The 27,847-nt window shown below is 42.6% G+C and overlaps 5 protein-coding genes across 5 annotated transcripts; 3 read left to right on the top strand and 2 right to left on the bottom strand.

Annotated features, from left to right (window-relative positions):
• Positions 1 to 3,700: 3,700 nt before the first annotated feature.
• On the top strand, positions 3,701 to 5,863 carry APUU_10402A (putative G1/S-specific cyclin Pcl5; the record flags this gene model as incomplete). The annotated part of the gene is made up of 2 exons (XM_041700397.1): positions 3,701 to 4,133; positions 4,197 to 5,863. 2 exons carry the CDS (start codon positions 3,701 to 3,703, stop codon positions 5,861 to 5,863), a joined length of 2,100 nt encoding a protein of 699 aa, XP_041549768.1.
• A 13,882-nt stretch (positions 5,864 to 19,745) lies between these two features.
• APUU_10401A (uncharacterized protein) lies at positions 19,746 to 20,645 on the top strand (the record flags this gene model as incomplete). Its single annotated transcript, XM_041700386.1, has 1 exon — positions 19,746 to 20,645. One exon carries the CDS (start codon positions 19,746 to 19,748, stop codon positions 20,643 to 20,645), a length of 900 nt encoding a protein of 299 aa, XP_041549767.1.
• Positions 20,646 to 21,029: 384 nt separating this feature from the next.
• Positions 21,030 to 22,806, top strand: APUU_10400A (uncharacterized protein; the record flags this gene model as incomplete). Its single annotated transcript, XM_041700375.1, has 3 exons — positions 21,030 to 21,171; positions 21,244 to 21,878; positions 21,955 to 22,806. The coding sequence occupies 3 exons, from the start codon at positions 21,030 to 21,032 to the stop codon at positions 22,804 to 22,806; spliced, it is 1,629 nt and encodes a 542-aa protein (XP_041549766.1).
• Positions 22,807 to 23,003: 197 nt separating this feature from the next.
• On the bottom strand, positions 23,004 to 24,287 carry IPI1 (IPI1/TEX10 family protein; the record flags this gene model as incomplete). The annotated part of the gene is made up of 3 exons (XM_041700362.1): positions 23,004 to 23,971; positions 24,116 to 24,188; positions 24,240 to 24,287. The coding sequence occupies 3 exons, from the start codon at positions 24,285 to 24,287 to the stop codon at positions 23,004 to 23,006; spliced, it is 1,089 nt and encodes a 362-aa protein (XP_041549765.1).
• An 832-nt stretch (positions 24,288 to 25,119) lies between these two features.
• On the bottom strand, positions 25,120 to 27,847 carry APUU_10398S (uncharacterized protein; the record flags this gene model as incomplete). Its single annotated transcript, XM_041700351.1, has 2 exons — positions 25,120 to 27,322; positions 27,387 to 27,847. The coding sequence occupies 2 exons, from the start codon at positions 27,845 to 27,847 to the stop codon at positions 25,120 to 25,122; spliced, it is 2,664 nt and encodes an 887-aa protein (XP_041549764.1).

Here is a 27,847-nt window from a genome sequence, read left to right as displayed (position 1 = left end):
TGATAATGGTACGATATGGTTCAATTTACTGGCTTCTTTTCTCTTCTTGTTTATTCTTCCGGATGAGGGTTTGCCGATGGTTTGTTTGGTGTGGGATACTCCTTTTGAAGTAGCATTTCTGTTCAAAGTTTGGTACCTGTTGTTTTTATGACAGTGTGGAATTGCTTGGGGTGTGAAATTGAACCTAAGCGCAATGGATGTAATTAATTTAATACAATGGTCTATAGATGGGTTGAGCTTCTGAAATATATATGTGGAGATAGTTGTTGAATTAGCATTTACAACCAACGTTCGCGTTACCGTTGTAGCTGAAGATAGACTTCGGTAAGAGTGAATTTAAACTCGCCCGGAATACATAAAATAAACAACGTACAAACCATGATAGTTAAGTGGAAAGGAGTGTAATCACCCACATGGCCATACACCCAAAAAGATGGCATCTGTATTTGGATTAGCGCAGTGGAAGAAATATCCCACGTGAATTTATGCTGATGCATAGACTCAAACTGACTCATCATGGCCTCATAACTTTATTAATGAGCATGTGTAGACACCTTCCTCATCAGGAAAGAAGCCAAACCGCTTCAGGAACATTCGCCGGTAAACGGAAAGATTGCGCCTCTTTGCTCTCCGTCCAAATTTCCGTTCTTTGTGTCGGCTCGCCTCTTGACTGACGAATCTGGTTTGCTGGAGCATCACGAAAAATCTCGTCCTTTTTGCTGCCAAAAGTCCCCCTCCTTAACTGCTCGAGACTAGGTTGTCGAGAGTTTGTCCGAGTTTCTGACGCGGGGAAGCCAACCAGGTGCTTGAGAGAGATCCAGAATAGGTGTATTATGATTGGCTGGGACCGGGGCCTTTCAGAAAGTCCTGGCAATGGCATGACTCAAAGTACGTGGGGCACCGGTAAAGGAGGGAATCTCTCTTCAGCTCCAACTCCGGCCAAGGCTGGAGATGGTGCGGTGGCAGTGAGAGCTTGGGGATTATTATTAGGATTTGTCCTGCCTTTGCTCAGCCTGCGGCCTGCGCCGGCCTGGCAGGGTATGGGCGAGTTTTCTCATCTGATGATGTGTGTTGCTGAGTTCTACGATCCCACGTTGTCGGTCGGAACGCGACGCCATGGCCAATGGCCCACGGTTTCTCGGATGGAATGACGGTGGAAAATCCTTAGTCGTGTCTGCTATGGCTCTCGTGATTACGGGGTTTCGGACAAAGTAAAGATGCAAGCTGTGAGGATGGCGAGGGCCGGTATCTGAGTCAGGTCAAGCGCCCTGCACAGCATCTGCTCCCAAACAACATACGATTGGGTGCAGGCTGGCCATTTGGAAGGTGCTGCCTGGTTGGTTCCACAGACAGTTGTCATCAATCTGCGTACGACCAGAAGCGCTCTGGCTTTGGACCTCCGCGTCCACCTCCACGGGCACTTTCTACCCGTCAAGCTAATAATCAGAATTATTCACCACCCTCGGGTGATAACGCGAGAACCACCTCAACTTCACAAGTATGGGCAGCGACAGCCTGGTTGGGTGTTGCTGCCTCCGTTGAAGCTCAGCCTGACCTGGGCGGGATGTCAAGGGGTGGCGTGGCTGGCAAATCCGGCCGTGGTGGTTGGCTGACCACCGAATTTTTTCTTTGGTTTGGGCCGCCGTCAACCTCCGCATCAACGCAGCGAATCCAACTGGCTGGCCGCATTCAGGAGCAGGGTGAGGGAGGGATGGATGAATGGATTCATAGGTGTTCATGCTCTTCCTCTGCTTCCATCGAATGGTGGGCACGCGGATGGAGACAGGATTACTCTCTTCGGAATTCCATACATGCACGTCCAACCACGATCGCATCCTATTGTTCATGCCAACTAGCCGATATCGCGCTACTCTGTTAGTCTGATTAAAGTATGGAAGTGGATTTCGAGTCGAACCTCCCCAAGACCTAGAGGCTAGAAGACTACAAGACAATAGTTGACGGAGCATGACGTTTGGGGAAGGAGATTCTAGCCTCGACGGATGAAGGCCGCTATCAGTCCATGTCGGTCTATCGCCCGTTATCATAATGACTGTCAGAGGAAGAAAGCCTCCCGGGGGTCCGGACTCGTAGCCAGCATTCTGTTAGTCATTTCAAAAAAAGACAAGGTGAAAGTCAAAAAGTGCATGACACAAAGCGTGGTGGCTGTCGGGATGGGAAGGCAGACCTCAAGAAAGAGAAGGGGGTGAAAATAATGAATAAATTATTAAGTTAAGATTAAGATAGAATAATTATAGAATGAAAAGCAGCACCAGTCAGGTCGGGCTGTGTTGCTACGTATCTCAGGTCGGGGGTGAAGACGAAAGAGTCATCGACATCCGCACCCGTCCCTCAAGTCTCATTCTGCTGCCGTCGCCGTCGCTCCAGCGCTTCCGACCTTCTCCCTCTTTCTCATTTCTCTCCCTCAGGGCTGAACTGAATCCCTCTCTGCCTTTTATCTTTATTCTCTTCAGAAGCCTCTTTTTTTTTTTTTTACACTTCTGACTTTTCTCAATGATTATTCCGGCGTCTGTATAGTTGTCCCTGCTATTTCTGTTCTCCTGTTTTCGCCATCTCGGTGGTCCCTGCATCCGCTCTCTCCCTCAGTTCCGCCACCACTCTTGCCACTCCACGGTGAGTAACCCTCTGATCTTGACTGTCTTGCAAATCGTCGTTTCTTATTGTCCCTCCTGTGCCACCTTCTGCCCAGTTCTCTCTCTCTCCTCCTGCCTAACCCAACCATTATCTCTTTTTATCCTTTGTCTTTCACTGGGTCCGCAAGTTAGTCATTTGTCTTGGGACTCCGCCGCCCTCCCCGTATAGTCACCAGACGGCGGACCCTTGGTTTCTGCCCGTTCGCCTTTACGTTGGAGTCATAACCAGGCGCCAGAGGATCCATAAATTCGGAAGAATCTCTTCGCTGACTAGCTCTTCCTCACATCAGCCTATTCGAGCCTCATAACGACACAGTCTTCCTCGTCGCTTGATCTCGTGTTTGCCTCCCAATAAACAGCTGACTGCCTGGACAAGCGCCGGACGACATCGTACCTGCCTACTTGCTTAGTCGGTCCGCCGTTCTATCGGCTCACTTCTATAACTTCACATTCGCCTCTCGGTCACAATGTACCCTGTTGCCTCGTCTCTTGTTCCGGTCACCTTGATTGCAGAATCCATTACCCCAGATCTCCGAGCCTCTTCTGACATGGTTGCTGTCTCTTACTGAGTCATATTCCATACAACATCTGTCTTTGGAAAAGAGTCACTACCAACGTGTCTCTTTGCCATCTCACTATACTCCCCCGGCTTGATCTACTTGGACTCTACAATCGGTGACCGGAACATTAGACGGTGAACCCGTTCACTCCCTTCTCTTCCGACTTCGACTACATATTCTACCTAATCGCCACGACCTTTTACATCCAACTACCTAATATTCCTTACCCTATCTTGATACTCTAATACAAACTGGAGTATTATCGCTCTTAGGCTCGCCGTCGCCTGCGAAATCAAGACGGTTTCTTGTCTTATCGCTTCTCGTTCACGGTTAATTGCACAACGGTATTTCTGACAAACTCACGGTTACAATAACATCTCCACATCGCCATCACCATATTCGACTGTTGATCCTACAACGACGAAAGTCCTCTCTTAACAAACATATTTTGAGGGTGCTTGGGTCGTGAGACGATACAGAATCTCGGATATGAACGCGATTGACGTGTTAGGTTTGAGGGACTCAAACCAAAGCATTCAATACAAAGCGCCTTATGCGCATCCATATGCCTCGTCGATCTCGTCTTCGGCATCCTCCTCTTCCTCCTCGGTTTTCTCATTAGATGCGGTATCCACCCAAAGCTCCAACTCTTCGACCTCGACAAGCTCTGTCGATGTCATCTGGGAGAATGAAGGTGAATACCAGGCCGGGGGAAGAGGACTAGGTGCCACCGGTGGTGTGCGTGGTTGTTTCAGGGGCAACGCCCCAACTACTGCTGATGCCGCTGTTCCGCCGGAGCTGCGCAAGCATCCTCGACGTACCAGCAGTGGCTTGCAGTCTAACGGCGCATCATGCACGCGCCCTCCGCCCTGCCTTTTACGGCAATCTGAGCGGAAGGTCAATTTTGTCGATAATCTTGTCGGTGAGTGGAGAAACAGCATTTTCTTTTGTGAATAGTCGCTAAATTTATACCCCCTATGTAAAGACACTGCGTCATTGATCGTCGAAATCATTTGGCCCTTGTCCGCGGTCTCGCTTCGGAGTGATTCAAATACGGGATGTAAAGGTGTTTTGCCTCTTCGGACTTTCATCCAAGAAACACTTCGTCGTTCGCGGACTAGCTACAGCACGTTGCAAGTAGCGCTCTACTATTTGATTAAAATCAAGTCGCACGTGCCAAGCCCAGAACAGACGCAGGATCAGTCGCGAGCTAAGCCGGTTTGCCGGGCTATGCAGTGTGGCCGACGCATGTTCTTGGCGGCTTTGGTCCTTGCCTCAAAATATCTTCAGGACCGAAACTATTCCGCTCGTGCTTGGAGCAAGATTTCTGGTCTGAACACAGTTGAAATCAATCAGAATGAGCTGATGTTCCTGGAAGCTGTTGACTGGAAGCTTCACATTTCTGAAGCCACTTTCCAACGCTGGACGGACATCGTTCTGAAGTACACTCCTGGTGCCGGTAACATGTTCGCCCTCGACGGGCAATCCTGGCGCACCGTCATTCCTAGACTCACACCCGATTTGGAGGAAATCGACAATGAGCCCATGACTCCTACGAGCGTGGGAGGATTCGAGGGTGGCTTTGCATCAAACTCCCCATCGCCTCGCAGCGCCTGCACGCGGGCACCGACTTATGCTCATTCGGTCAATGCAGAGCCTAAATCGCTTCCTTCTATTGCTCAGATTCCTGAATTCAACCGATCAGACAGCTCCCTTCCATCCTTGCCATCAATTCCACGACTTCCTTTGTTGCCAACTCCGCAGCTGACCCCCCAACCGAGCAATGCTTCCACTCCTGCAGCGAGTGCTAGTCGCCCCTCCTACCGACGTCAAATGTGTGCTGCCATGTCCCAGAGTATGTGTACAGCGCGGTCAATATATGACCAGCGTCCGTCGCTTTGCTCAAAGGCTAGCAGCGCACTAGATAGCTTCCCGACATTTATGCGTCGTTCTTCGTTGGCTCGCTCGACGTCATCTGCATCATCGCCGGAGTCGATGGTCTCGGATGTCTCAACCCTGTCCTCCCAGTCCTCTCGCTCTTCCATGTCCTCCAGTTCTTGTGGGACTAGTGCACCAACTCTACCTAGCTTAGCTATGCAGGCGACTTTACGATGCACTGGCAACTCGATGAAGGGAGCCCGGAAACACATGCCAATGGTCTCACCCATTGATGAGCCTTCTTACAGCGATGTGCCTAGCTCGCCAGAGACATACCCGCGGCGAGTTCGAGAAATTTCCAGCTTCTCGACTGAACCTCCGTCGGATATGACGTCGACTCATGAAGCTGCACAAAGCCTGTGCCAGCTGTCGGGTGTCGCGTCTCATCCCCAGAAGTCGGCCGGTCAAGCGTCACCACGACGCCAGTGCCGGAAACGTGGCCGGACCGGATCTGATGATCTGCAGCTACAACAACATGTGCGGCATTTGATACGTTCCGACACTGCTCCGGAAGGAACCGTTCTCCCGGACAGTAACATGGCAAACTTGCTCCGCATGTCTCAACAGTCTGTAGACCCTTCCCCGTCGCTCCCCTCACTGAGCGCTCTGGGTTTTGGTGTCCCGTTGTCTGGTCCAGCTGGAATGAAGCGTGCTTGCTGTGGAAGTGAAGCAAGAAAGATCGCTCTACACCCTGCGTTGCGCGTGGACTACTGACCTGACTGGGTGGGCTTTGTCATAAAGGCTCTCGTTTCCCCTGCGCTCTCGGTCCTGTTTGAAACCCGGGTTTACCTTTTTGCGTTTCTTTTCTGTAACAAGGAAAAGTTGCCATTATTCACACCACCTATTGCGTAATTTTTATTTGGTGCCGGCTCCTACGACTCGTCGACCGAGTCGCTCTCTTTCTGCAAATTTTCAGCGGCGCAAAAGGGCAAAAGGTCGAAACAGTTCTTTACGAACTTCGAGGTCCATAATTGCAACGGGAAAAAAGCGTGTCCTTTTTTCTACTCATTGTATATACCCTTACTACCGTTGTTGGGCTTCGGAGATGGGAGTTTATAATGACTTTGACCTATGTTCAGTGAGCCTGGTCCAGCTCACTGGTGTATGATGTATGTTGGAGAGGACCATTGCACTCGTTGTCATTTCCTTTTGATGTCACCTACTTGTTTGATCTGTTCATATCATACGAACTGGAGTGATTGGGAGGAAATGGAATGGATTGATTTACGCGCGTGCAATCTGATATTGCCCCGACCGGCGAGTATCTCTTATTCTCGTCATCTCATCCATGGAGTAGGGGATAGGATTGCATATTGCAATCAGGTGGAGTTTACTGGGGGTCCCTTGGAGTCTCGACGGGTTTTGCTTTCTTGAAATGTGATTTGTGATTCTATATTTTATTCTTGTTTGATATTAGATGCCAAGTCCATCGGGTTTCCATTTCATAACTTGTTATTATTCTCCTTTTTAACTGTAAGCAGGGATTTTATTTCTCCCCTCATGATGAACTAACCTCTCAGCTCCTCTTTTGACGTTCTGATGAGGCTTCTGACCCACTGGTTACGCTACTCAGCTGAGGCTGGCTGGACGCCCGAATTGTTAAAGATAGGCCGCAAGCTCAAGAGCTGCCTGTGGTCAGGGAACTGAGCCTCTCACTACTCAGGTGATGCTTCTCCCTCACCTTTATCCTTGGTAACATGAGACTAACCTGCTGAGCATTTATGACTCATTGGCCCTGCGCCCCGGTTTCGATTTAACCGGCATCGGAGGAGATCGTCTCAAAAAAATCCCCCAAAAAAGTGAGTCACGCCGGTTTCCAATCCGATGAGGAGGGTGGCGATGAAAGTGCGCCTGAGGCAGACAGGAGCTGGGTGCCTGAACAGGCACCAAGACCATAACTTAGTTAACTAGTTAGTTAGTTACTTTAGTTAACGTATTTATTAGGTGATCCGCCCACCCATAGTGATCCGCCCACCGCCTTAAAATCTTCCACGCTTATTAAACTTGAAGTCATCACCAACAACGCAATTTTTTGAATTAGGAAATAATTTAAATATAGCTAGGTACAGGACAATAAGTTCTCTTATGGCCCAAAGTTCCATAGTTAGAACACTTAGGGGGACGTTGTCTTGGCGCAGTTGAAGATCCTGGAGCACTATTATCAGGAAGGTATATAGAGGTATTCAAAGCCTTATTCCTCCGTGAAATTAGATCTCTAGCCTCTTATACTGAGATACCTTTATTAGGTGTTATTTAACGTTTAGATTGTTACTTTTTAAGATTCTCTGCTGCGCTTTTAAGGCGGAGAAGGCGGTTTTTATAAGCCAGAAATTCCTTATTATATAGTGCCTCTTCAAAGCCTTTTTGCAACTGTTATAGGTTATGAATAGCGTTATTTACAAGCGCCTCGGAGGCCTTGTGTATTAAGTTTTAGATTAATAAAGTTTTTTGATGCAGATGTCGAACTGTATAAGGCGTGGCAAGTATAGAAGAGGCCTGAGAACTCCGGGGCCCTGTTAGGGGGGGGGGTGTTGGGGTAGATAGTACTATACTAAGCTTGTTAATAACCCGTTCAGGATTAAAAGGGTTGATTCCTGCAGCTGCAAAGCCGCTCTTGATATTCTGATTATTAAATATCTTTATATAGGCTTGGGGATAGGCCTCTAAGAAGTCAAACTTATTAATATAGTATTTGTTAAGTCGGGATCTCGATTTAATAAGGCCTCCATATGCCCGCTTTAGAGGTCTAAAACAACCGACATCTAGCAGTTAAAGAAGGTGAGATGAATGCGAAGGCATATAAAGTGGTATAATATTATTATCTTAACAGATCTTATTAAATTTAGGTATTAGATGACTTCTATGGCTGTCTAGAACTAGTATTCGATATCGGGCCACTGTACAGGGTGTAGTTGTAGGAATAAAGTAGTTTTAAAGCTAATAAAGGCCTATTTCATCGGTTATCCAGCTATTCTTGCTAACCTTAATATACCAGTCTCCAGGGATGCGTTGCTCTGAATACCAGCCCTTAATATAAATCTTTTCTTTGAAGATAATCGTGGACGGGATAGCCCAACCTCTAGTATTAATATATTTAATTATAGTCACCCATTCCCGGTTTCCTGGCTGAATAAGATAAGGCTTTCCAGGTATATCATGTCTTATAACTACTCTTGTAGTTGCAATAAGGCCTATCGCGAAGCTAGTTTCGTCGAAATTATAGATATCATCGGGGAGGATGCCTTTGTTATTGTAGATAGTTTTATAGGTATTAAACCAGTCTAGACATGCACAACCCGCCCTGAAATCCTATACCCGATCCGCCCCGAACCCACCTGGGTCCGGGTCCGGGTTAGTTTTCTTATACCCGCTGTGGGTTGGGTTGAATATACCTAAACCCGCGGCGGGGTTAGGTTATTTAATAGGTTGGAGATCTAGGAATAACCTGAACCCATAACCCAACCCACCCTACTTATAACTAATATAATTACTTCTAATAATAGTTAGATTATAGATCTACTGACTACTCCTGTAGGAGAGAGATATATACTAAAATATATAAGAAGTTAATCTTAAAATATATATTATATAATATATATTATCTAGTATCTACTGACTATTATTTAGTTGATGATAATGGCTGGGGGACTGTCTCTATTAATATAAAGCCCGTGAAGTAGGTACTATAGAAGGTTAGGAAGTTACTACTACTAGTAATTCAACTCTAATCTATTCTTCTAGTATATATAATAGTACCTGTTCCTCACCAGTACTATTAATACCTTTAATATTATTAAAGAAACCTCTATCCTAAGAAAGTTTATTGTCTTCTAAGCCAGCTTTATTCTCTGAATTACTTATTCTATTATTATAATCGAATTCAAAAACCTTCTTACTTATTAGATATAACGGAATATTATGCCTCTCAGGATTCTTAATACTATCTTGTAGGAATATATACTCTTGCTTAAGTTTAAACCAGTTACTATATATCTGTATAATACTTACCTTAATAGTCTCAGGTGCCAGCTGACTTTAATAATAGTGATAGATATCCCGAGCAGTATTAAAGAGATTCTTAATACTAACACCTGATACCGGAATTACAAGGAAATCACAAGTGATGCAAGCAAGAATCAGGAAGTATAACTAGTGTATTAACTACTAAGTAAGAATATTAGAGCAGGCTAATAAATATTTAAGATCTGTATAATTTAACTATAGTTAGAATTATTATATCAAGAATCCAGTATTAGAGAAGGTACAAATACTTACTTTTAGTAAGATAAGTTCATAACTTTAAATATCTCTCTAATAGAGCTGTCTCTTCTGGAGATAGACAGCAGTATTTTAAATTATATAAAGCTTTTTTAAGCAGACCTGTAGGCTTCTCTAATACTAATATCTAAACTAGTAATAGAAATTATATTATATAGTAGATATAGATCTTAGTAAGTTTCTCTTTATATTATTAAGTATAGTTCTGCTCTCTATTATTACTCTAGGATATATCTCTAAAGCCCTCGAGTTTATTATATGGATTTAGGATAGTTATAATTATATATATATCCTTATAAAACTTATAGGTATCCTGATAGTATTTCCTTAGCTTATTTTATACTACTTCAAGGTCCTTGTAAAGAATCTTCTTCTAATAAAACTGCTTATTTAACAGTCTTGTAAGATAGTCTTTAATATGGTTAAAAAGTGAATCATATATATCATAGATATAATGAATTATTATTCTGGTATATTTAGAAAGACTGACGGTATAGATAGTAAACTTATAAAGAAGCTCTTAAAAATATATAACTTAATACTATTCTACTAGTATTATCACAAGACTCGAGAGATCGTACTTTGTATTTACTATAATATAGTGATTAATAGTAATCTGAAGCTGATAGGCGCGCTTAAACATCTTATATATTAAGTTCTAACAGGTGCGGTAATCAAGAAATAGTACTAATAGGTATCTGATATAATCAACTAATTTTTGTTGTTTAATCTTAAAGGCTTGTCAGCGCTGCGGGCTTGTATTAATAAAGTAGCTAATCTTACAGATCTAGGATAGATATTATATATTAGTAGTATTCTAACTATAATTAGAAATAATAGAAGTATTATATCTTCTTAAGTATACTAATAATCCCTTTCTATTTTATTTAGCTCTTACTTTTATCCCAGGAGAACTAAATATTATTATTCTTAGGTGTAATTCTTAGTTTATCTAAGAATACTTTTACAGAGAGTTAAATAATATATATAAGATAAGGAATATAATAGGCAGATTAAAGAATAGCAGCAAAATTAGGGTTAACTATAGTACTAAGAAGTAAAGAATACTTATTATTTAGCTTATTCTTTAAAATTTATATTAGTTTAGTAAATATAGTAGTATTATTAGATGTATTATTAGTTATAATACCTAGTATATGAGAGCTAAGCTAAAACTTGCGGATTATTAAAGTAATAACCCTAGCTAGTTCTTTACCTGAGTAATCTCCTTGTAAAGGAGGAAACCTAAGTAAGATCTCCTAATAATTCCAGTCTAAATTAATAAAATAGCCTATAATTACTATAAAAAGCTTCTAGTATAGGCTCGTCCAGTAGTCAAGTATAATTAATATTCGGGAATCAGGAGGGAAATAGTTGAGAATATGTTCTGATATTATAAAAGATAGTTCTAAAAAACATAATTAAATCTGATTATAGCCAGGAATATACAGGTTAATCAAAGAGCTATATATTATATAAAGAATCCGGCGGAAGAATATATTATCTATAGTTATAAATAATAGTTAACAGCAGATAATAAATCAGGTAATCTCATTAATAAGATTCTGATATAAATATTAGCTAAGTATCTTATTATTCTTCTTTATTATAAGTAGAATATCTAACTATAATTAGAATTCTATGACTCACCTTTCCCTGTTCAAGAAGGCTAGCAATTGCATGATATATTAATTAAGAAGTATTATTAGATTTTAGTTTATATCTTCTGTAATTTAAACTGTCTAGATGGGTGTTTATAGACTTAGTTCCTATACACCTGTAGAAGAAATAATTTATAACAGTCTTATAGTAATAGTAGTAAACCTTAGGCTTTCTACTTAGAATCTCAGTAATTTTAATAAATAGATCCTATCCTCGTGATCTTCGACCCTCTACTCTCTAGTAAATTTACTTCTTAATATAATATATAATATATTCTCTAATAGAGGTTTTTTACTATTATAGAGTAAATTATTCTCTTACCTAGGATAGTTCTCTCTAGTCTGGAAAAAGCTGTGGTGTAGGGTATTTATAATACCTCAGACCTTAGATAGATTCTATGTTTATAGTTAAAGAAAGATAGTTTAGTTCTTTATAAAAGAATATTACTATTAGATTAGAATTTAAAAGCAGTATTAAATATAATAGTGTTAATTATATTAAAGGTAAACTATAGTTATAAGAGAAATCAGAAAATAAATCTGATCCTAAATATTATGATTAAGACATAATAAATATATAGTACTGTAAAAGTAAGTATACTATAAAGTATTAAGGATATAAAAGAGAGCTATAATATAGAAAGAAATAAAATCCTAATAATACTAAGATTATTATATTAATAAAAGAGTTTAGAAAGAGAAATTATATTAAGTTATTCTAGCTTATAAAGTCCTGTCTCTCTTTACTTATTTTAAGATATAATTATTCTTCTTCTCTAACTGATCTTCATCCCTACTAATTTCCTTCTGCTTGGTTGATATTATACCTCTTAGATTCTTAAATAGTTTTAGATATATTATAGTAAGAAAACTAGGATATATATCTACTCTTTTACTATATCTCTATAATTAAGATATAGTAAAAGCCTCTAGATCTTTATTTTAATTATCTAGATATACCTGCTATCTATATTTATTTAAAATTTCTGCCTTTTCTTTTAGAAGGATAACCGCGGCCTTATATTAATCCTAGAGAAGAAATAAGAATCAGTAGTATTAGAACTAAAAGTTAGAATAATATATATACCAGGGATTAGATACCTATTATTATAGAACTAGATAACCCAGAATTATAAGTTTTAAGTAATACCTATTTTAGTAGATAATAGTATACTATTGCCCCAAATAAATCTCCTTCTAAAATAATATATTAATAATTCGGAGGAGTATTTAGTCCTAGAAGCAGGCGTAACTGTTGGTTATGCTTAAAATTAGCGTAGTAAATATTAAGCCCCTAACTTAAATAACAGGATAAAGAGTCCCCCTAGGATTATCTAGATCAGTATATTTTCTAACCAAAGTTAGATTATATAGAAAATCTATATTATTGTAAGGCACCAGGCTGGCGCCAAGGATCTAGCAACTATGAAGAGATGTCGACGGAGTATAGAATTACTGGTTCGGCCAATCAGAAGGCTCCGTTAGAAACAGAATGAATTGCTTAAGGATCTATAGAACTGGAGTAGCTAGGGGTTCTATATAGAACCCTGCAGGAGGGGTCCCCGATGCCTGGCTCAGCTGACCTCTGGTCAGCGCCGTCAGGCTGTCATGCAGTTCTACCTAGTTGATCCTTCCTAAATAGGAATATGCGAGGTCTTGAGGTATATGACATATCAACTTCTTGGTGGTTGCCCGGATCGGAGCTGAGCAGAGGTCAGTAGTTGGTAAGCAGTTGCCGGTCTGAGGTGTTCCGGAGGTGCCTCGGCGGCGGTCCGCAGGGGTCACATGGGAGGCATCACGTGGCGCGGCCTTGGCGGTCGTGACAATTATAAACTACTTTAGTTAAATCATTTAGTAGCTCTATTAAGCCTCTTAATTATAAAGAGAATAATACTACCACTAGAACTAAGACCTAATACTAATATAATAGCTTAAACTACTGACAGTATTTATTTATTTCAACACCTCCAGATATAAAGGTTTCTGATAGAAGAAATACCAGAAGCTTAAAACCAGATCAGCCTAATCTAATAATAAAAGATTTTATAGATACTAAGTTACTTACTAGATTTTTATAATAAGGATTATATTATTATAGATCAGACTTTACTTAATCCTATAATTTAATAATAAAAACCTCTGCCTGTTTATAGTAGGCTGACTATAGTAAAATAGAATATTTATTATAGATCTTCTATAATAAGTATATAAAGTAGTTTATCTAGAAAAATTCCTTCAGCTTCTTACTTATATATTCTGGATAAACCCAGTCTAGTTACACCCAACAAGTAATATAGTTCAGGATACTTATAACCTTTAATAAAATATTCCTCTTACTTATATATTATAAATACCTAAACAAAATATTTAAGTACTAAATCAATAGTTAAGCCATAACAGTAATATATTATATAAGAATAATAAACAGCTTTATATTATAAAGCCTTTACTATATATCTTAGTACTTAATATCTGAAAGACTTAAAAGAAAGCCTGAATATCAGGAGAGTATAATACTTTCTTTAGTAATAGACATATCTAAAGAGCCTAGTACAGGATAATCCTTTAAGAAAGTTATAAAGGCCCTAGGAAAGTTAGAGTTACTTTCCCCATAGCTATTATTATAAGATATTAAGAAAAACAGGACTTATAATTAACTATTCTAGTCTTCTGGCTTAAATTTGAGTATCTTAACCCAGTCATCAGATACAATATTATTAATATAATGTTAGAAAATAGTATAGCCGAAGTTAAGAAATTTCTTAATCTCACAAATCCATATCTAACCATGGTTAATTAACCAGTTAAATAAATATTATAGCAAAGGGGAGGAACTTATATAATCCAGTTTAGAATTTATAATCTATTTAAGAAAAGACCAGGTAAAGAATTTCTTACTATAGTCTATTTTATATAAATCTAATATAATATATCAGAAGATATTATACTAGATTACTACTAATACACGTGCCGTGCTTACCTTCTAAATATCTAGAGAATTATAGAGCCACTTATTAAATACTCTAGGTTTTAGTAATTCCTTCTACTAATTAAGGGAGAGTCTGGTAAAATAACACAGCAACTGACATACTATAATATCTTCTATCTTAAGAGATAACTAGGTTCCACCTCATGCTATAGTTATACTATAAAGCGAGTAATCTAACTATAGTTAGATTACTCTGTATATAGTACTGTTTAAGATATAGTTAATTAAGGAATAAGGTTATATATAAAGGAATAATAGGGAAAATAAAGAATCAGAATCAGAAATACTAATAAACAGTAATTATAGATTATTAATATCTAACCTAGTATCATAGATTACATAAGTAGAACTAACTAATAAAGGCTGCGATTTATAATAGTCTTAAGATTACTAAACTAATAATAACTACAGTAAAAGAACTAAGAATATATATAAAAATATATATCTATATTTAAGCCAGCTTTACTTTATATAGTATAAGAATCTACTACTTAATACTAGTCCATAATATCTTAACTATTAATCCTAAGTATATCTACTCTCTACTATATATATAGATAAATAATTTTAACTTAAATCTTATATTATTTTAACTATTTCCTATATAGTATTGTATTTACATCTTTCACTAAATTATAGAGTAGGCTGTTAGATAACAGAGCTATAAAGTCAGTACCTAATACTATTACCTTACTCAAGATATTCTAACCATAGTTAGAATATTTAATTAATTAGGTATCTCCTAATCTACTTAATCTATATCCGCTATTTTAGCACCTGCCGCGCTATTATCTTTAGGAGTTAGTTTTACTTTAAGATCTTCTATTTTATCCTCTAGTATCTATAGCTTGTAATAGATATATAAATTCTTTAATTTTAACTATTTCTGGATATCTTGAGTCACTTAAGTCTTGTCAGTCATATTAATATATTCCAGGTATTTTTACTTAATTCAGTTAGTTACTTACAGATATATATCAGCATCAATACGGTTTCTATCCAGTTACCTGATATTAACAGATATTAGTATCTCAAGGATAGTACAAATAGTTATAAGTATAAGATCAGCTAATATCCTATTAGTAACCCTGTAATTTCTAACTATAGTTAGAAACTTATAATTATCTCTCTTATATTTTCTAGTACCAGATCTTTTAATTATTATGTTCATCTGCTGACGCCGGGCGTGTTTAAACTTATTAAGGTATTCTTTCTCTAATATCTTGTACTTTAGAGGGCGTACATCTTAAAAACCTAGTTTTTCTGGTTAAGTATCAACTAGTCAGGCAATATCTCTCCTAAAAGTAAATAATCCTAGATCCTTATTAAAGTTATTATAGTTAAGATTATACCCTACTTTCTATAATATTATATTAAGTTCTATAAGTACTTCAGCCACAGCTATATAATCCTCCTGCCAATAAAATTAATAACTTAATCTAACCATAGTTAGAAAAAGAGTATATAAATACTAACTATAGAAGTAATTAAATTTTTTAGATAAAGAGAATTCTTTCTAAGCGGTATGATATAGCCCTACTCAAGAATCAGAAGTATTTTTCGCTTTAATTCACGGTAGTAGATTAAAGCACTAAAAACATCCCTCTCATTAGTAAATACAGCACGGGTCAACAGGTTATCAAGAGCTAGAATCTTAAATAATATTATATTATTATAAAAATTAGTATTAATAATAATATTTCTCTATATTAGGGTTAGCAGGAGTTTATCTTACTATAATCCTATTAATATTATTCTAACTATGGTTAGAAGCTTCACTTACAAAGATTATTTTATTATTAAATTAAGCCATATTACCCCTAAGACAGTCTGCTTTCTGGTAGATTACCAGATTAATAATATTAGCCTAATAAATCTTAGTAAATTATTATAGATAGTCTTTATTTTTTCCCTCATCTAATAAGTTTATCAGTAATATCTTAAGCTAGTATTTATTAGCTAAATATTTCTAATATTAATTAGAAATATTTTATTTCTGTTTTGACCACGGTGTCTCTCCATATAGTCTCCTATTTAATCTCCTTAAGAATTATTAGAATAAACTACCGGGTAATCTCTATATCTATATCCTTATTAAGTATAAGTTACTTAACCTCTATTATAAAATAAAAGTATTATAGTACATGATTCACCCGCTCAGAAAACTTCTATATTAGTTCTACCTATATTAGAATATACTTTAGTAGCTGGCAAGCTAGCTTAACTAAATACTTCTTAAGTTAGGTCTAGTCCGACCTTCTTATTATTAATATCAAGTAATATTTAACTTTGGTTAGAAAATCACCTACCAACTAGAACACTCCAAGTCACGGTTATCACAAAGTATATAGAAGATACTAATATATTATTTCTTATTTAATATATTTATAAAGTCAGGCCGATAATATTCGAAATTAGCTCTACTAATATAGACTAGTTTAGACAGTTTCGGTAGAGCCTTATTTAATTAATATTTAACCAGAAGAACAAATAGGCATTTATGCGGGGTTTTCCCGTCCTAATAATCAGATATATTCAGAAAAAATAGAAGATATAAGTAAAAGTCAGGTCTTCCAGCAGGAAGAGAGAAGATCTTTATAAAATTATTCTTATACAGCAGGTTTTCCGATCCCCTAAGGATCTTTAATATAAAATAAAAGTACTTCTTAAATTCAGTAATCTAAATCTAATAATAGTTAGAATAATAATAAGAGAGTATACATAAAAACTCATAAAATTAAGTCGAGTTCCCAGTATTCTAGTGATCAAGGTCTAATTAAATATCGCCTTACTATAGCGAGTTAACATATAACAAAAATAACTATTCTTCCATATATTATTACAGAGAATTAGCTTGATTCAAGGGGTGGTATCCAGGGTGATCCTAAATATTTAATATAGCCAGCTATTAAATTCAGTCTTACTTAAAGTTAGTTTCTACTAATCCTCAGCAGACAGGATATTCTATTTTAATATAATATAATATACAGTATAATCCTTGGAGTTTTAAAGACTAACAGGTTTACTATTCGCGCAGAGTGCGGCCAGTAAATTTAAATCCAGATTATTAATAGTATATAAGTCAATTGCCCAGTAATAATCCTACTAATTATTAGATAAATTTTAATTTTAACTATAGTTAGAAAATAACTACTTTAACTTCAGACGCTTGAATTATATTACTATACTAATTATTTACCCCTTGCTGTATAAGTTTCGCCTGTTCCTCTAATAATATAAGAAGTACCTCAACGCGATATTAACTATTTCAGAGAACAGGTCAAACCAGCCCGGAATATCTAATAAATAATCCCTAGTTTTATTAGTCCAGTATCACCCAGAAAAAACTAATTATAGTTAGAATTATATCTCGCTGTCTCTACTAACTTTAACTCTATTTTTTATATTCTTTAAAGTCACGCCATCTACTATATATAACTGAAGAATACTTGCAAACTCCTCCTTCTAAACAGTTACAGTAAGTTGTATACGATTAGAATATTATTAGATTCCATATTAGAACGCGCTGACGAGTTGGTAAACTAGATAATTAGAAATTATTTAGTTCTGTTCTTACTTAACTAATCATACCCGGTCAAGGCGGCGTATATTAATTATTAAGGTTTCTAGGAAGTGGTCTCTAAGTTTTTCCTGTATTATATCTTTAGTTATAATAAGACCGGTTTAGGACGCTCGCGATCTAGTCTTAGGAGAGGTAATCTGCCTCCCAGCACTTTTTAGTAGCATTAGAATCTAATAATAGTTAGATTTAACTAGAAACTACTAATAAGTTCATGAAAAGATTACTGGATTTCAGAAATAGGGTTCAGAAACAAAAAACCCAAACACCTAGAAAGAAGAAATCAAAATTACCCTTAATAAATAAGAGATAGTATCTTAACCCTTCTATATATTCACTACTATATTTACTAATAATAATAATAGAAAATCTAACTATTATTAGATTTTCCCCTGTTCATGAACGACCTAACCGCCTGATCCTAGTAACTACTTAATCCTAGACTTAATATCTCTTATTTACAGACTACTTCACGAACCGCTTTATAAACCACTTAACCACCTAATCCTAGCCTCTGCTTGATTCTAGCAACCGCCCGATCCTAGCAACTGCTTGATCCTAGTCTTAATATCTCCTATTCACGAACCACTTCACAAACTGCTTTATAAACTACTTAACCACCTAATCCTAGCCTCTGCTTAATCCTAGCAACCGCCCGATCCTGATAACTGCTTGATCCTAGTTTTAATATCTCCTATTCACGAACCACTTCATAAACTGCTTCACAAACTACTTAACCACCTGATCCTAGCCTCCGCTTGATCCTAGTAACTACTTAAATCTAGCAATCATCTAATCCTAGCCTTAATATCTTCTACTTACAAACTATCTAACTGCCTAATCCTAGCCTCTGCCTAGTAACTATATAATTCTAGTAACTATCTAATCCTTAGAACTACTTAATTCTTATCCCTATTCTAGTACTAACTTAAAATAATATTATAGTATAAAAAATAGGTTGGATCGGGTTTTCTAACCTATTCTAGTTAAATATTTAGTCTAGCTCTATTTAGTATAGTATCTTACTATAGTAGGTTAGTCCTATTAATCTCTGGGTTTAATAGGTTAAACCTGCAGAACCCGCCCCAAACCTATTATGGGTTGGTTTAATATTATTAATACCCAAACCCGCTGCGGGTTGGGGTCCGCGAGGCCTTGACCCGCCCCAACCCAACCCGTATGCATGTCTAAACCAGTCTATAATAACTTTAGGATCCTTATACTGTGCCCGCTGTCGATTATAGCGTCTTATAAAATAAGATTTTAGCTTAGGATAATGCTTTAGGAAGTTGGTGACCCAGTTTCCCCCTAGGGGATCCGGAGGGGTTGCAGAATCTGACTGGAGTATAATCTTAGCTATTTTCTAGATATAAGAGTGTCTTAGAGCATATCCGCGCTTATCCCTGGATATAATCTATTGTACTAAGTAATCCTCTTGAGTTTTAGATAGCCTTATATTCTGGTTGTAGAGTTCTTACTAATTTTGTTGACCCTAAAGTCAATCTCAGAGCGTACCACGCGGAATATTAAAAACTACTACTGCTCGATGTACAGACGCGATTTCGTGGTTTTTTAACACGCTTATTATAAGTTGGATCCTGCTCTCTTGCTTAATTAATTCTTGACGCGATCGACGATTATTTCGTGGTATGGTGGATAATTAAACTCAGGGTGTTGGAATGCGCTACCAAATATTGAAGGGGTGGGCGGATCACTATGGGTGGGCGGATCACCTGATAAATACGTTAGTTAATCCGATTACATAAACATTATGTCATCCATCACATGACCGCAATGTAGAGCAGCCCGTTTAGGAGTAGCATGATCTGATAAGATCAGACCACGCCGAAACTAGGCCCAGAGGGGTAATGTGCTGGGTGAATCCGGGATACACAGGTGCCCACTGCCCACGCGCTTTTTCCAAGTCTCCCCTCACTTCTTCTCTCCACCTCTCCTCCCTGATCTGTAGAGGTTAGCAAGAGCGTTTAGTATACTATTCTTTGACTGTTCTTGCTGAGAGATTTAATTTTCCAGAGATTTTCCGTTTGTTTTAGCCCTCGAACGTCTCAAAGACAACGATAGCCCACTATGGCACCTTCCCCGGTCGCGAAGCTGGTCTACGGCCTCTCTGTGCTTGGAGCTCTGTCTCAAGGAATCCTTGCAACACCTTTGACCTCCTTCAATATTGAAGTGTCCGGTCAAGCCGTGATGGCGGAATCCCAGGACTCGTCGCCATACGTTCCGACCGAAGAGGGCGATTTTATCTCCGTGGACCCCGGCTCTGCGGAGGAGATGGAGGAGTCGTCCATCCTACCACCTTCATGGTGGACCTCTACTTTAATGGCCCGGCGACTCCTTGCTCTCTCTAAGTCTGGCGTCATCTCAACCATTTTCCCGGACCCTTTGCCGCCCCGAAGCCACGCCCCAGAAAGCGTTGCTGGCCAGTCCATCAGTCTGAAAGAATACTTTGCCGACTGCGACGAAGCGCTGCCCTCCGACACTGGCAATGGAGGAGATGGAAACCCGACCTTTCTCGCCCTCCGCGTTGCAACCACCTTCCGTAACACTGCTGCTGGATCAAATGTCAGTCTTTCTATCGACTGGTGGGATCACCTGAACAACACTAAGCCTGTGTTCCCGGGTTTCCCGCTCAGCGAGGCCGGTCTCCCTCGCGTCACGCTGTTTGGGTACATCGAGTCGTTTGAGACGCCTGTGCCGTCGGACACGGAGGCGGCGCTGCGGGCTTGCTATGTGGCTGCCCACCCCGACTCGAAGGTCTGGCTCCCCGGACGGATTGGGTCGCCGCACTCGAGCTACTGGGCCAAGATGGTGGTCACGCATGTGTACTGGATTGGAGGCTTTGGTGGATTCCAGCAGATTGGATGGATGAATGTGACGGAGTGGAACGGGATTCGGCGCAAGGGGAGCCTGCCGGGGGTTGGCGATGGGAGGGGATGGGAGGATGTTCGGCTTCCGGGGGAAATTTAAATGCTGCATTCCAATGTGCGCAAGGGCTTGTGAGCTGGAGCGATGAGGTTTGATGGTGGACGGGGGTTGAGTGTGTCTGAATGGGGTGGCTTGGCTGGCTGGTGATATCACCAAAACAATACCATATTATTAACAACCCACTGTGGGTATCATGAATAGTTATGAACTAGGACAATAATGGATTATATTGTGTCCATGAGATAAGCTGAGAGACTCGGGGATCAACGCGCCAATGGCAGCAGCTGCAGGGTTATCACTTCTATCTCTGTGCTTAATTGCTTATCTTGCATGCAGCCCAGTTCGCCAATGGACTGATGGTCACTTTTTTCCCCAGGCCATCCCTCTGAAAACGCACATTCGAGCAGCCTGCCTCTGTCTCGCACGATGAAGCTCCGTCGCCCTCAACTCCGTCTCCGCGTCGCGCAATCACAGTCTGCATTTGCCGGGGGCAATGCGCGCTGGACGAATCTCGACCTGGACCCTGTTCCCCGCGCCGGCCGACTCTGGGGTCCTCTTAGCTTCCTCTGTATTCTCCCCGCATTCTCTTCGTAGTCCCAACGGAGTGCTTGATTGAATATTGATACACTGCCCGCAATAGCATACTGGATCTCTGACGCCTTCAACGCCGCGACCTGGCAGTTTGCATCGAGCATCATCGCCGTCGGCCTCTCCTGGCGCGAATCGCTCGGCATCGTCGCCCTCTCGTTCTTCATCATATCCTTCGTCATCGCTGCCAACGGTGCTGTCGGCTCAATATACCATATCCCCTTCCCCGTCATCGCCCGCGCAAGCTGGGGCTTCTGGGGCTCGTACATCTCCATCCTATCACGCGTGATCCTCGCCGTCTTCTGGTTCGCGATCCAGAACGTCAACGGCGCAAATGCCGTCAAGGCGATTATTGGCGCGATCTGGCCGTCGTTTTTGACGATGCGCAATGCGATCCCTGAAGACCAGGGAATCGAGTCTAATACGATGGTTGCGTACTTGATTTTCTTCGTTGTGCAGTTCCCGTTCCTTTACATGCATCCGAACAAGGCGCGCTGGCTCTTCGTTGTGAAGAGTATTATTGTCCCCATTGCCTGGATTGCGATCTTTATTTGGGCGCTTGTCGTTGAAGGGCCCGGACGGATTTTTGATCAGAAGCCCTCTGTCCAGGGGAGTCAGTACTCTTGGGTGTTTTTGGCTAGTATGACCTCTGTGCTGGGGAATTATGCTACTCTTAGCGTTAACCAGGTATCTACCCACTGCTTACCTAGCCCTAACTCCATACCAGTTTGCATATGCTAATGTATCACTTGCTTGCTGCCAGTCCGACTTCTCTCGCTATTCCCGCGTCTCCCCCAAATGGCAACTGCTCTACATTCCCCTCCTCCCTATAATATTCACCTTCATTTCCTTCATCGGCATCGTCGCCTCCTCCGCGGGCTGGACGCGCTACTCAACCCCCTCTATTCCCTGGGACCCCCTGGTGCTAATAAGCTACTGGCCCAGCCGCGCCGCACGCTTCTTCGCCGCCTTCTCCTTCGCCCTCGCCTCTCTCGGCGTAAACATCAGCGCGAATTCCATCTCCGCCGCGAACGACCTTATGGCCCTGCTACCGCAGTACGTGAACCTCCGGCGCGGCCAGATTATTTGCGGCATGCTGAGCTGGGCGCTTGTACCCTGGAAGATCCTTGCATCGGCTGGAAACTTCCTGAACTTCATGTCTGCGTATGCGGTCTTCCTCGGCCCCATTGCGGCGATCATGCTCTGGGATTTCTGGCTGGTGAAGGAGATGAAATATGATACGCTTGCGCTGTATCAGCCTGAGAATCCGGTGTATCGGTATGGGAGTAGGTGGCTGGTGAATTGGCGAGCGGTCGTGGCGTTCCTCGCTGGTGTTGTTCCCTCCTTGCCTGGGCTGATTCATTCTGTTAATGAGCGGATTGAGGTGGGCAAGGGCATTCATCCGTATCAGTTTGGGTGGTTGCTGGGGTTTGTCGGGACGAGTGTGGTCTATGTCTCCCTGTCGTGGGCGTTTCCGGTGGAAGAGGCGTTGGTGGATAGGGCGGTTTTGGCGGATGAGGTTTACGAGGCTAGGGAGGTGGACGGTCTAGAGGGTGGAGAGGAGGTTAATATTGGGATTGAGGATGGGGGAAAAGAGAAGGGATTTGGAGTTTGATCGTTGGACTGTTTATGATCAAGGCTTGTATTTTGGTATCTATATACAAAGTGAATTGGTATTCAGACGGCCCATCGCTTCTGCGTATATTATGAGAATCCTAGGGAACCTTGCCTCCTGATGCCCATCCAGCAAGAACAAAGCACAACCATGGCAGCCTAAGCTAGCTGAATGGTCGTCTTAACCTCGAGACAGTTCTACAGCCCAGATTTTGCCTCAGCCAACACCTTCCTAACCCCAGCACTCGCCCTCCCAACTTCACCCCCCTCGCTCCTCGCCCCCTCAACGCCTCTCTCCACAGCAGCCAAAAACCCCCTACTCTCAAACACCCTCCACCGATCCTCCCTCGTCTCATACATCTCCCCCTCCTCATCCCGCGGCGCCCCAAACAGATTCAGGTACAGATACGGCGCCGCCACAGAGCTCGGTATCATCTGCGACTGGAACTGCACAATAGGGAACGCCGCTTCGCCACCAAACTGATACCGATTCTCATCGTCCCCATCCTCCATAGACGAATCCGCCGATCCAATCCCCGCATCCAGAAACTCCGCAAGGACAGCCAAAAACCGCACCTGCGGTCGACCCTTCGCACCGGCCTTCCCGAATGACGATTTCGCACCTGACCCAGAGCCAGGTCCCGAGCCAGAACCAGAGGGGATCGGCTTGGCGGAAGTCCATTTCGAATCCGCCGCTTGAACATGCCATCCCAACACAGACAGGAAGCAATTCAGCGTCTTCACCCAGCCACCCGCAACACCCACGACCTCCTCGCCCGCAACGGAAAGCAACCACCCCAGGATCTCCACGCTGCTGAGCCGCACCTCGGCTGCGAGATGTGTCATCCCGGCGCGGATGTACGGCATGAGCTGTGTGACGTGGTCGCGGACGTCGTGCTCGGGTAGCACGCGCAGGAGTTTGAGGAGGTTTCCTCGTACTGCTGAGTTGGAGTCGAGGATGAGGGGGAGGAGAGGGGGGAGGATGACACTTACGGGGTGGGGGAGGGGGGAGGAAGTTGGTTTTGATTGGATTGAGGTGGTGAGATGGGCTAGGGAGTCGCGGCGTTGGGGGTCTGATTTTGAGGATAGCAGGGAGAGGTGGTGGGTGAATTGGGAGGTGGTGGAGGGGGCGCTTAGGGTTAGAGATTGTTGGTTTAGCGTTATTGCTGTGGGTTGTTAGCTTGGCTCTTTCTCTCAAGCAAATTCTCAATTGAAGATTCATATGGGACGTTGATTGCGGAGATGATGGCGATGTTGATAATGGAACAAGCTATCACCGCAGTGGAGAAAAGATTGGATGAGCGGCGTACATTTAGATTTGAAACTTGTGTCCGTGAAATTGTCTGGCTTGGCCTTTGCCTTGCCGACCTTGAGTTTTGGTTTCTAGAATTGTATTAGCAGGAGATTCACTTATCAAAGATCTCGATGACATACATGGAAGTCCTGCTGCTTCTCCTTCTTTCTCTTGGTGCTAGCGCCCATGTTGGGCTATTTGCCGATTTCGAGGTTACGACGAGGCGGGTGGATATTAAATTTGGAAAACCTGAATGCGAATAAAATTGTACCGGAAGCGTACGGAGTACTTTTTAAATCAGACGTGAGTGTTGTCGTTATGGAGAAGGAATGGATTCTTTACTGGTCGATGCTCTGGAAATTTTATATTATCACGTGTAGTCACGTGCAGCGTATCTTCTACCGTCTCTCATTGGCCAACTACGAACTACTCAATTTCAGTTCACTCAGTACAACTTTCAATGTTGTGCAATCAATATTCTATTAATGACTAAATCAAAGAGATGCGCACTTCTGCCCGGCCTTGGCCTCGAATGCAAACAATAAACAGAGAGAAATGGAGAAAAGCAAAAAACAAAAAAAAGCAAACAGACGAAGGCCAGGTTCCGGACAGACGCGGTTGTATCAAGCAGAAATCACAAGTCAAGCACACAAATAGCTGAAATGACACCTTCCCAGAGACAGACATTTGCGTATTTCGGTCTATCCCCGAGGATTCTCGTCAACCTGCAAATTAGAGGTAAAGAAAGACCCGTAGACAAAAAACCGAACCGAAAATTGCATCACTCGTCAACCATTAATCAGCGGCGTGAAGCCATTTTTGGCCGTCAATTCCGCTTCGTATCACCAAACGCCTGCTCTGGCGAGAATTCCAGCTCAGTAGTCATCATCAGGTCTATATGTCGCATAAAATATCATCGCGGAAGGGCAGGGAAAAAAGTCAAAAAAAAAAAAAAAAAAAAGAGAAAGATAAACCACACAATCATGAACGGCCGAAGGTGGGAAGGATGCGCGGAACACCCTACAAACTCATAGTCAACCACTCCCACTCTTGGCTCGCTCCTTGACCGGCAGCAATGCTATGGTTGGCGGGGTTAACTGCTGCTGGAGGCATGGCCGGAGCCAGCGGAACAACCTTGGATCTTCCACCAGACGAGTTGCTTGACCGACTGACATCATCAGCTGCATCAGCCTCAGAAGCCCTCTCTAAGCGACGCTGGCGTTTTGGCGCTACTGGGACCGCCGCGCGAGCATTAGGCGTGCCCGGAGACGTAGTCGTCGGGTTAGATTTAGGCGGCGCAGCCGCAATAGGAACGACACCGGGCCCTCGATTGGATGAGTTACCGGGCATTGCGGGAGGAGACTCGGACGCCGTGTTGTTTTGAGTTCGACTGGAGATTGGCAGGGATTGAGGCAATTGTTGAACCGAGTTCTTGCGCGACGATTTCTTGGATACCCGCGAGGACCCAACAGCAATGGTATTGGCACTGTTGCGGTTACGTTTTTTGATCACGTCGGTCTTGAGCGATAGCGGTCGTACCACGCCATGCAACTTGAGGAATAAACCACATGCATTGCACAATGGCTGGCCTTCTGGGTTACGCCGCCAGAGTGGTGTAGTTTGCGTGAAACAGTTGGTACATGTGGTTGGACCGCTTGGCTCACCATTCTTGGTCCCACCTGGACTAGCCGGGCGGGATGGGGCAGCACTGCTCAGACCCGACTCGGGTGGAGTGTTGGGGGAGGTATGCGAGGTCTGCGCCGATGCCATGCTCTGGCGTAGCAGCTGGGCCGTGTTTGGAGTGGATGCTGTGCGAGCAATCTTTTGTCGTCGTGGATCCTGATCCCGATTGCGAACTTCACTGACGGACGCAACCGATCCATGAGTTCGACCCAAGCTCCCACTCTGGTTCCACTCTCCGGGGGTATCTATCATATCGGTAGACCCGATAGTGACATGCTTTCGATGCTGGGCGGTAAAACCAGGGAGCGATTGGAATGAACTGGGGTAGGATGTATCCCACGGCATACTGCCATTCAGATCACCCATGGTTTCGTCGCCGAGTTCAGCGGGCATCGCCAATCCACCACTTGTGAATTGGTTTCCGTCATCCTCATCCTCGTTATCAGAGTCTGCACCAAAGGCGAACATAGCAGAGTTGTTCCCATTGAAGTCGTTCGGATTCAACACTTGATTTGGATCAACATGCTGGGGAATCGAGAACGCCGGAGATCGCATCGAGGACGACTGATTGTTCAATTGCCCAGTTTGATGTGAAACATCCTGGGACGAGTTTCCTTGGTTATACATATATCGGGGTTGCAGTGACGCAGAAAGGTTTGACGACCGCTGAGCAACATAGTTGGGAACTCTGCGTTGCGTCCGCGTATCGGCAGGCATATCGAAGTACTTGGAATGTTCGCCATCGTAGCCAGGTTGTGGAGTCGACGCAGTGGACTGGTATCCAGAAGGCGGAGGAGAGAAGAAGTCGGTTGAGTTCAACGACGAGGCGATCGGAGTCTGAGCATAGAGGTTGGCAAAGGGATTTCCACTAGTCATTGGCGAATCGCTCGGCGGAAAGGTAAATTGCTGTTGATAGGGCCCTGCAGATGAAAGAATGGGATCATCGCCGAGGTTGAAACTATCCAGCGCAAACGCCATAGATGGAGAAGTGTGGTGGCTGTGAGCGCTAGCGAGATTCTGAGCATTCATCTGGTTATGTAGAGCAAATCCGTGCGAAGAGTCCAAGGCATACTCCGGCACAGCATGCGCAAAATCCGGGTCATGAGCCAACAGACTGTTGGACAAGGGTGGCACGTGAGGAGACGACTCCGCCGGCCGCTTGCGAGAAGGAATCTGCAGGTTGAAGAACTGACGCTCGTCGATGCTCGTCTTGCGAACTCTGCGCGGCACATAACCAAACTCACTATCCCTCCGCTGGTCCTGAGGGGGGTGGGGGAACGATGCAGGTACGGGAGTGGCCTCAGACTCGGGTTGATCCCTACGAGTCTTGATAGGGATAGCGCCACGCGTTGGCTCGGAAGGTCTCGTGGTTGGAGGAGAGGGGTGGTCGGGAGGAGAGAACGGAATGATGAAATCGTCAAGGTTCATGGGATCGGAGAGTGTGTCCGCAGCATTGGTCGGGGTATCAGAGGCACGATCGGATAGACGGAGCTGAGCAATACCACTCATGGCCGGAACAGGACTATTCAGGCTGGAGAGACTATAAAGGATTAGCGAAGGAAAAAGAAAATAAGAAACACTAGATCGAGGGGGTGATGACGTACCGAGCCTGTTGCTGGGCGCGTTCCCTTTCCTGACGCCTTAAACTCAGAGTCATCATCCGCCACGTCAAATTTTCCATGCGCTCCTGGTTGGGCAACTGAGCTTTGGTTCGAGAATAAAGCTTCCATATCTGAGTCGCTAACGGATCCCTCCTCTGCATCTCATCAGGACCGTCGATCCCTTTCGGAGTATCAGCCCTCCATTCCGGAAATAATGAGTCTCCGAGCAGGCTGTCAGGGACCTGGGCCGAGTCCGACGGCGACCCGAGCGAGAAATCGTCAGAGAGTTGCGACGGCGCAGCAAAATGATGGGAAACGAAGTTGGGATTGCGGCCGGAAGAGGGAGCTCTCGAGGACGAGCGATCAAAGTCGGCGAAATTATGCGTAGCGGGAAAGCCAGCAGCGGCGGCTTGTGTCGGTCGCACACGGCCACCAGAACCTCCCCCGAGAGTCAACCCAGACAT

This window comes from Aspergillus puulaauensis, chromosome 1 (genome assembly GCF_016861865.1).
Source record: "Aspergillus puulaauensis MK2 DNA, chromosome 1, nearly complete sequence".
NCBI lineage: Eukaryota > Fungi > Ascomycota > Eurotiomycetes > Eurotiales > Aspergillaceae > Aspergillus > Aspergillus puulaauensis.
This window is presented reverse-complemented; position numbering and strand designations above follow the sequence as displayed.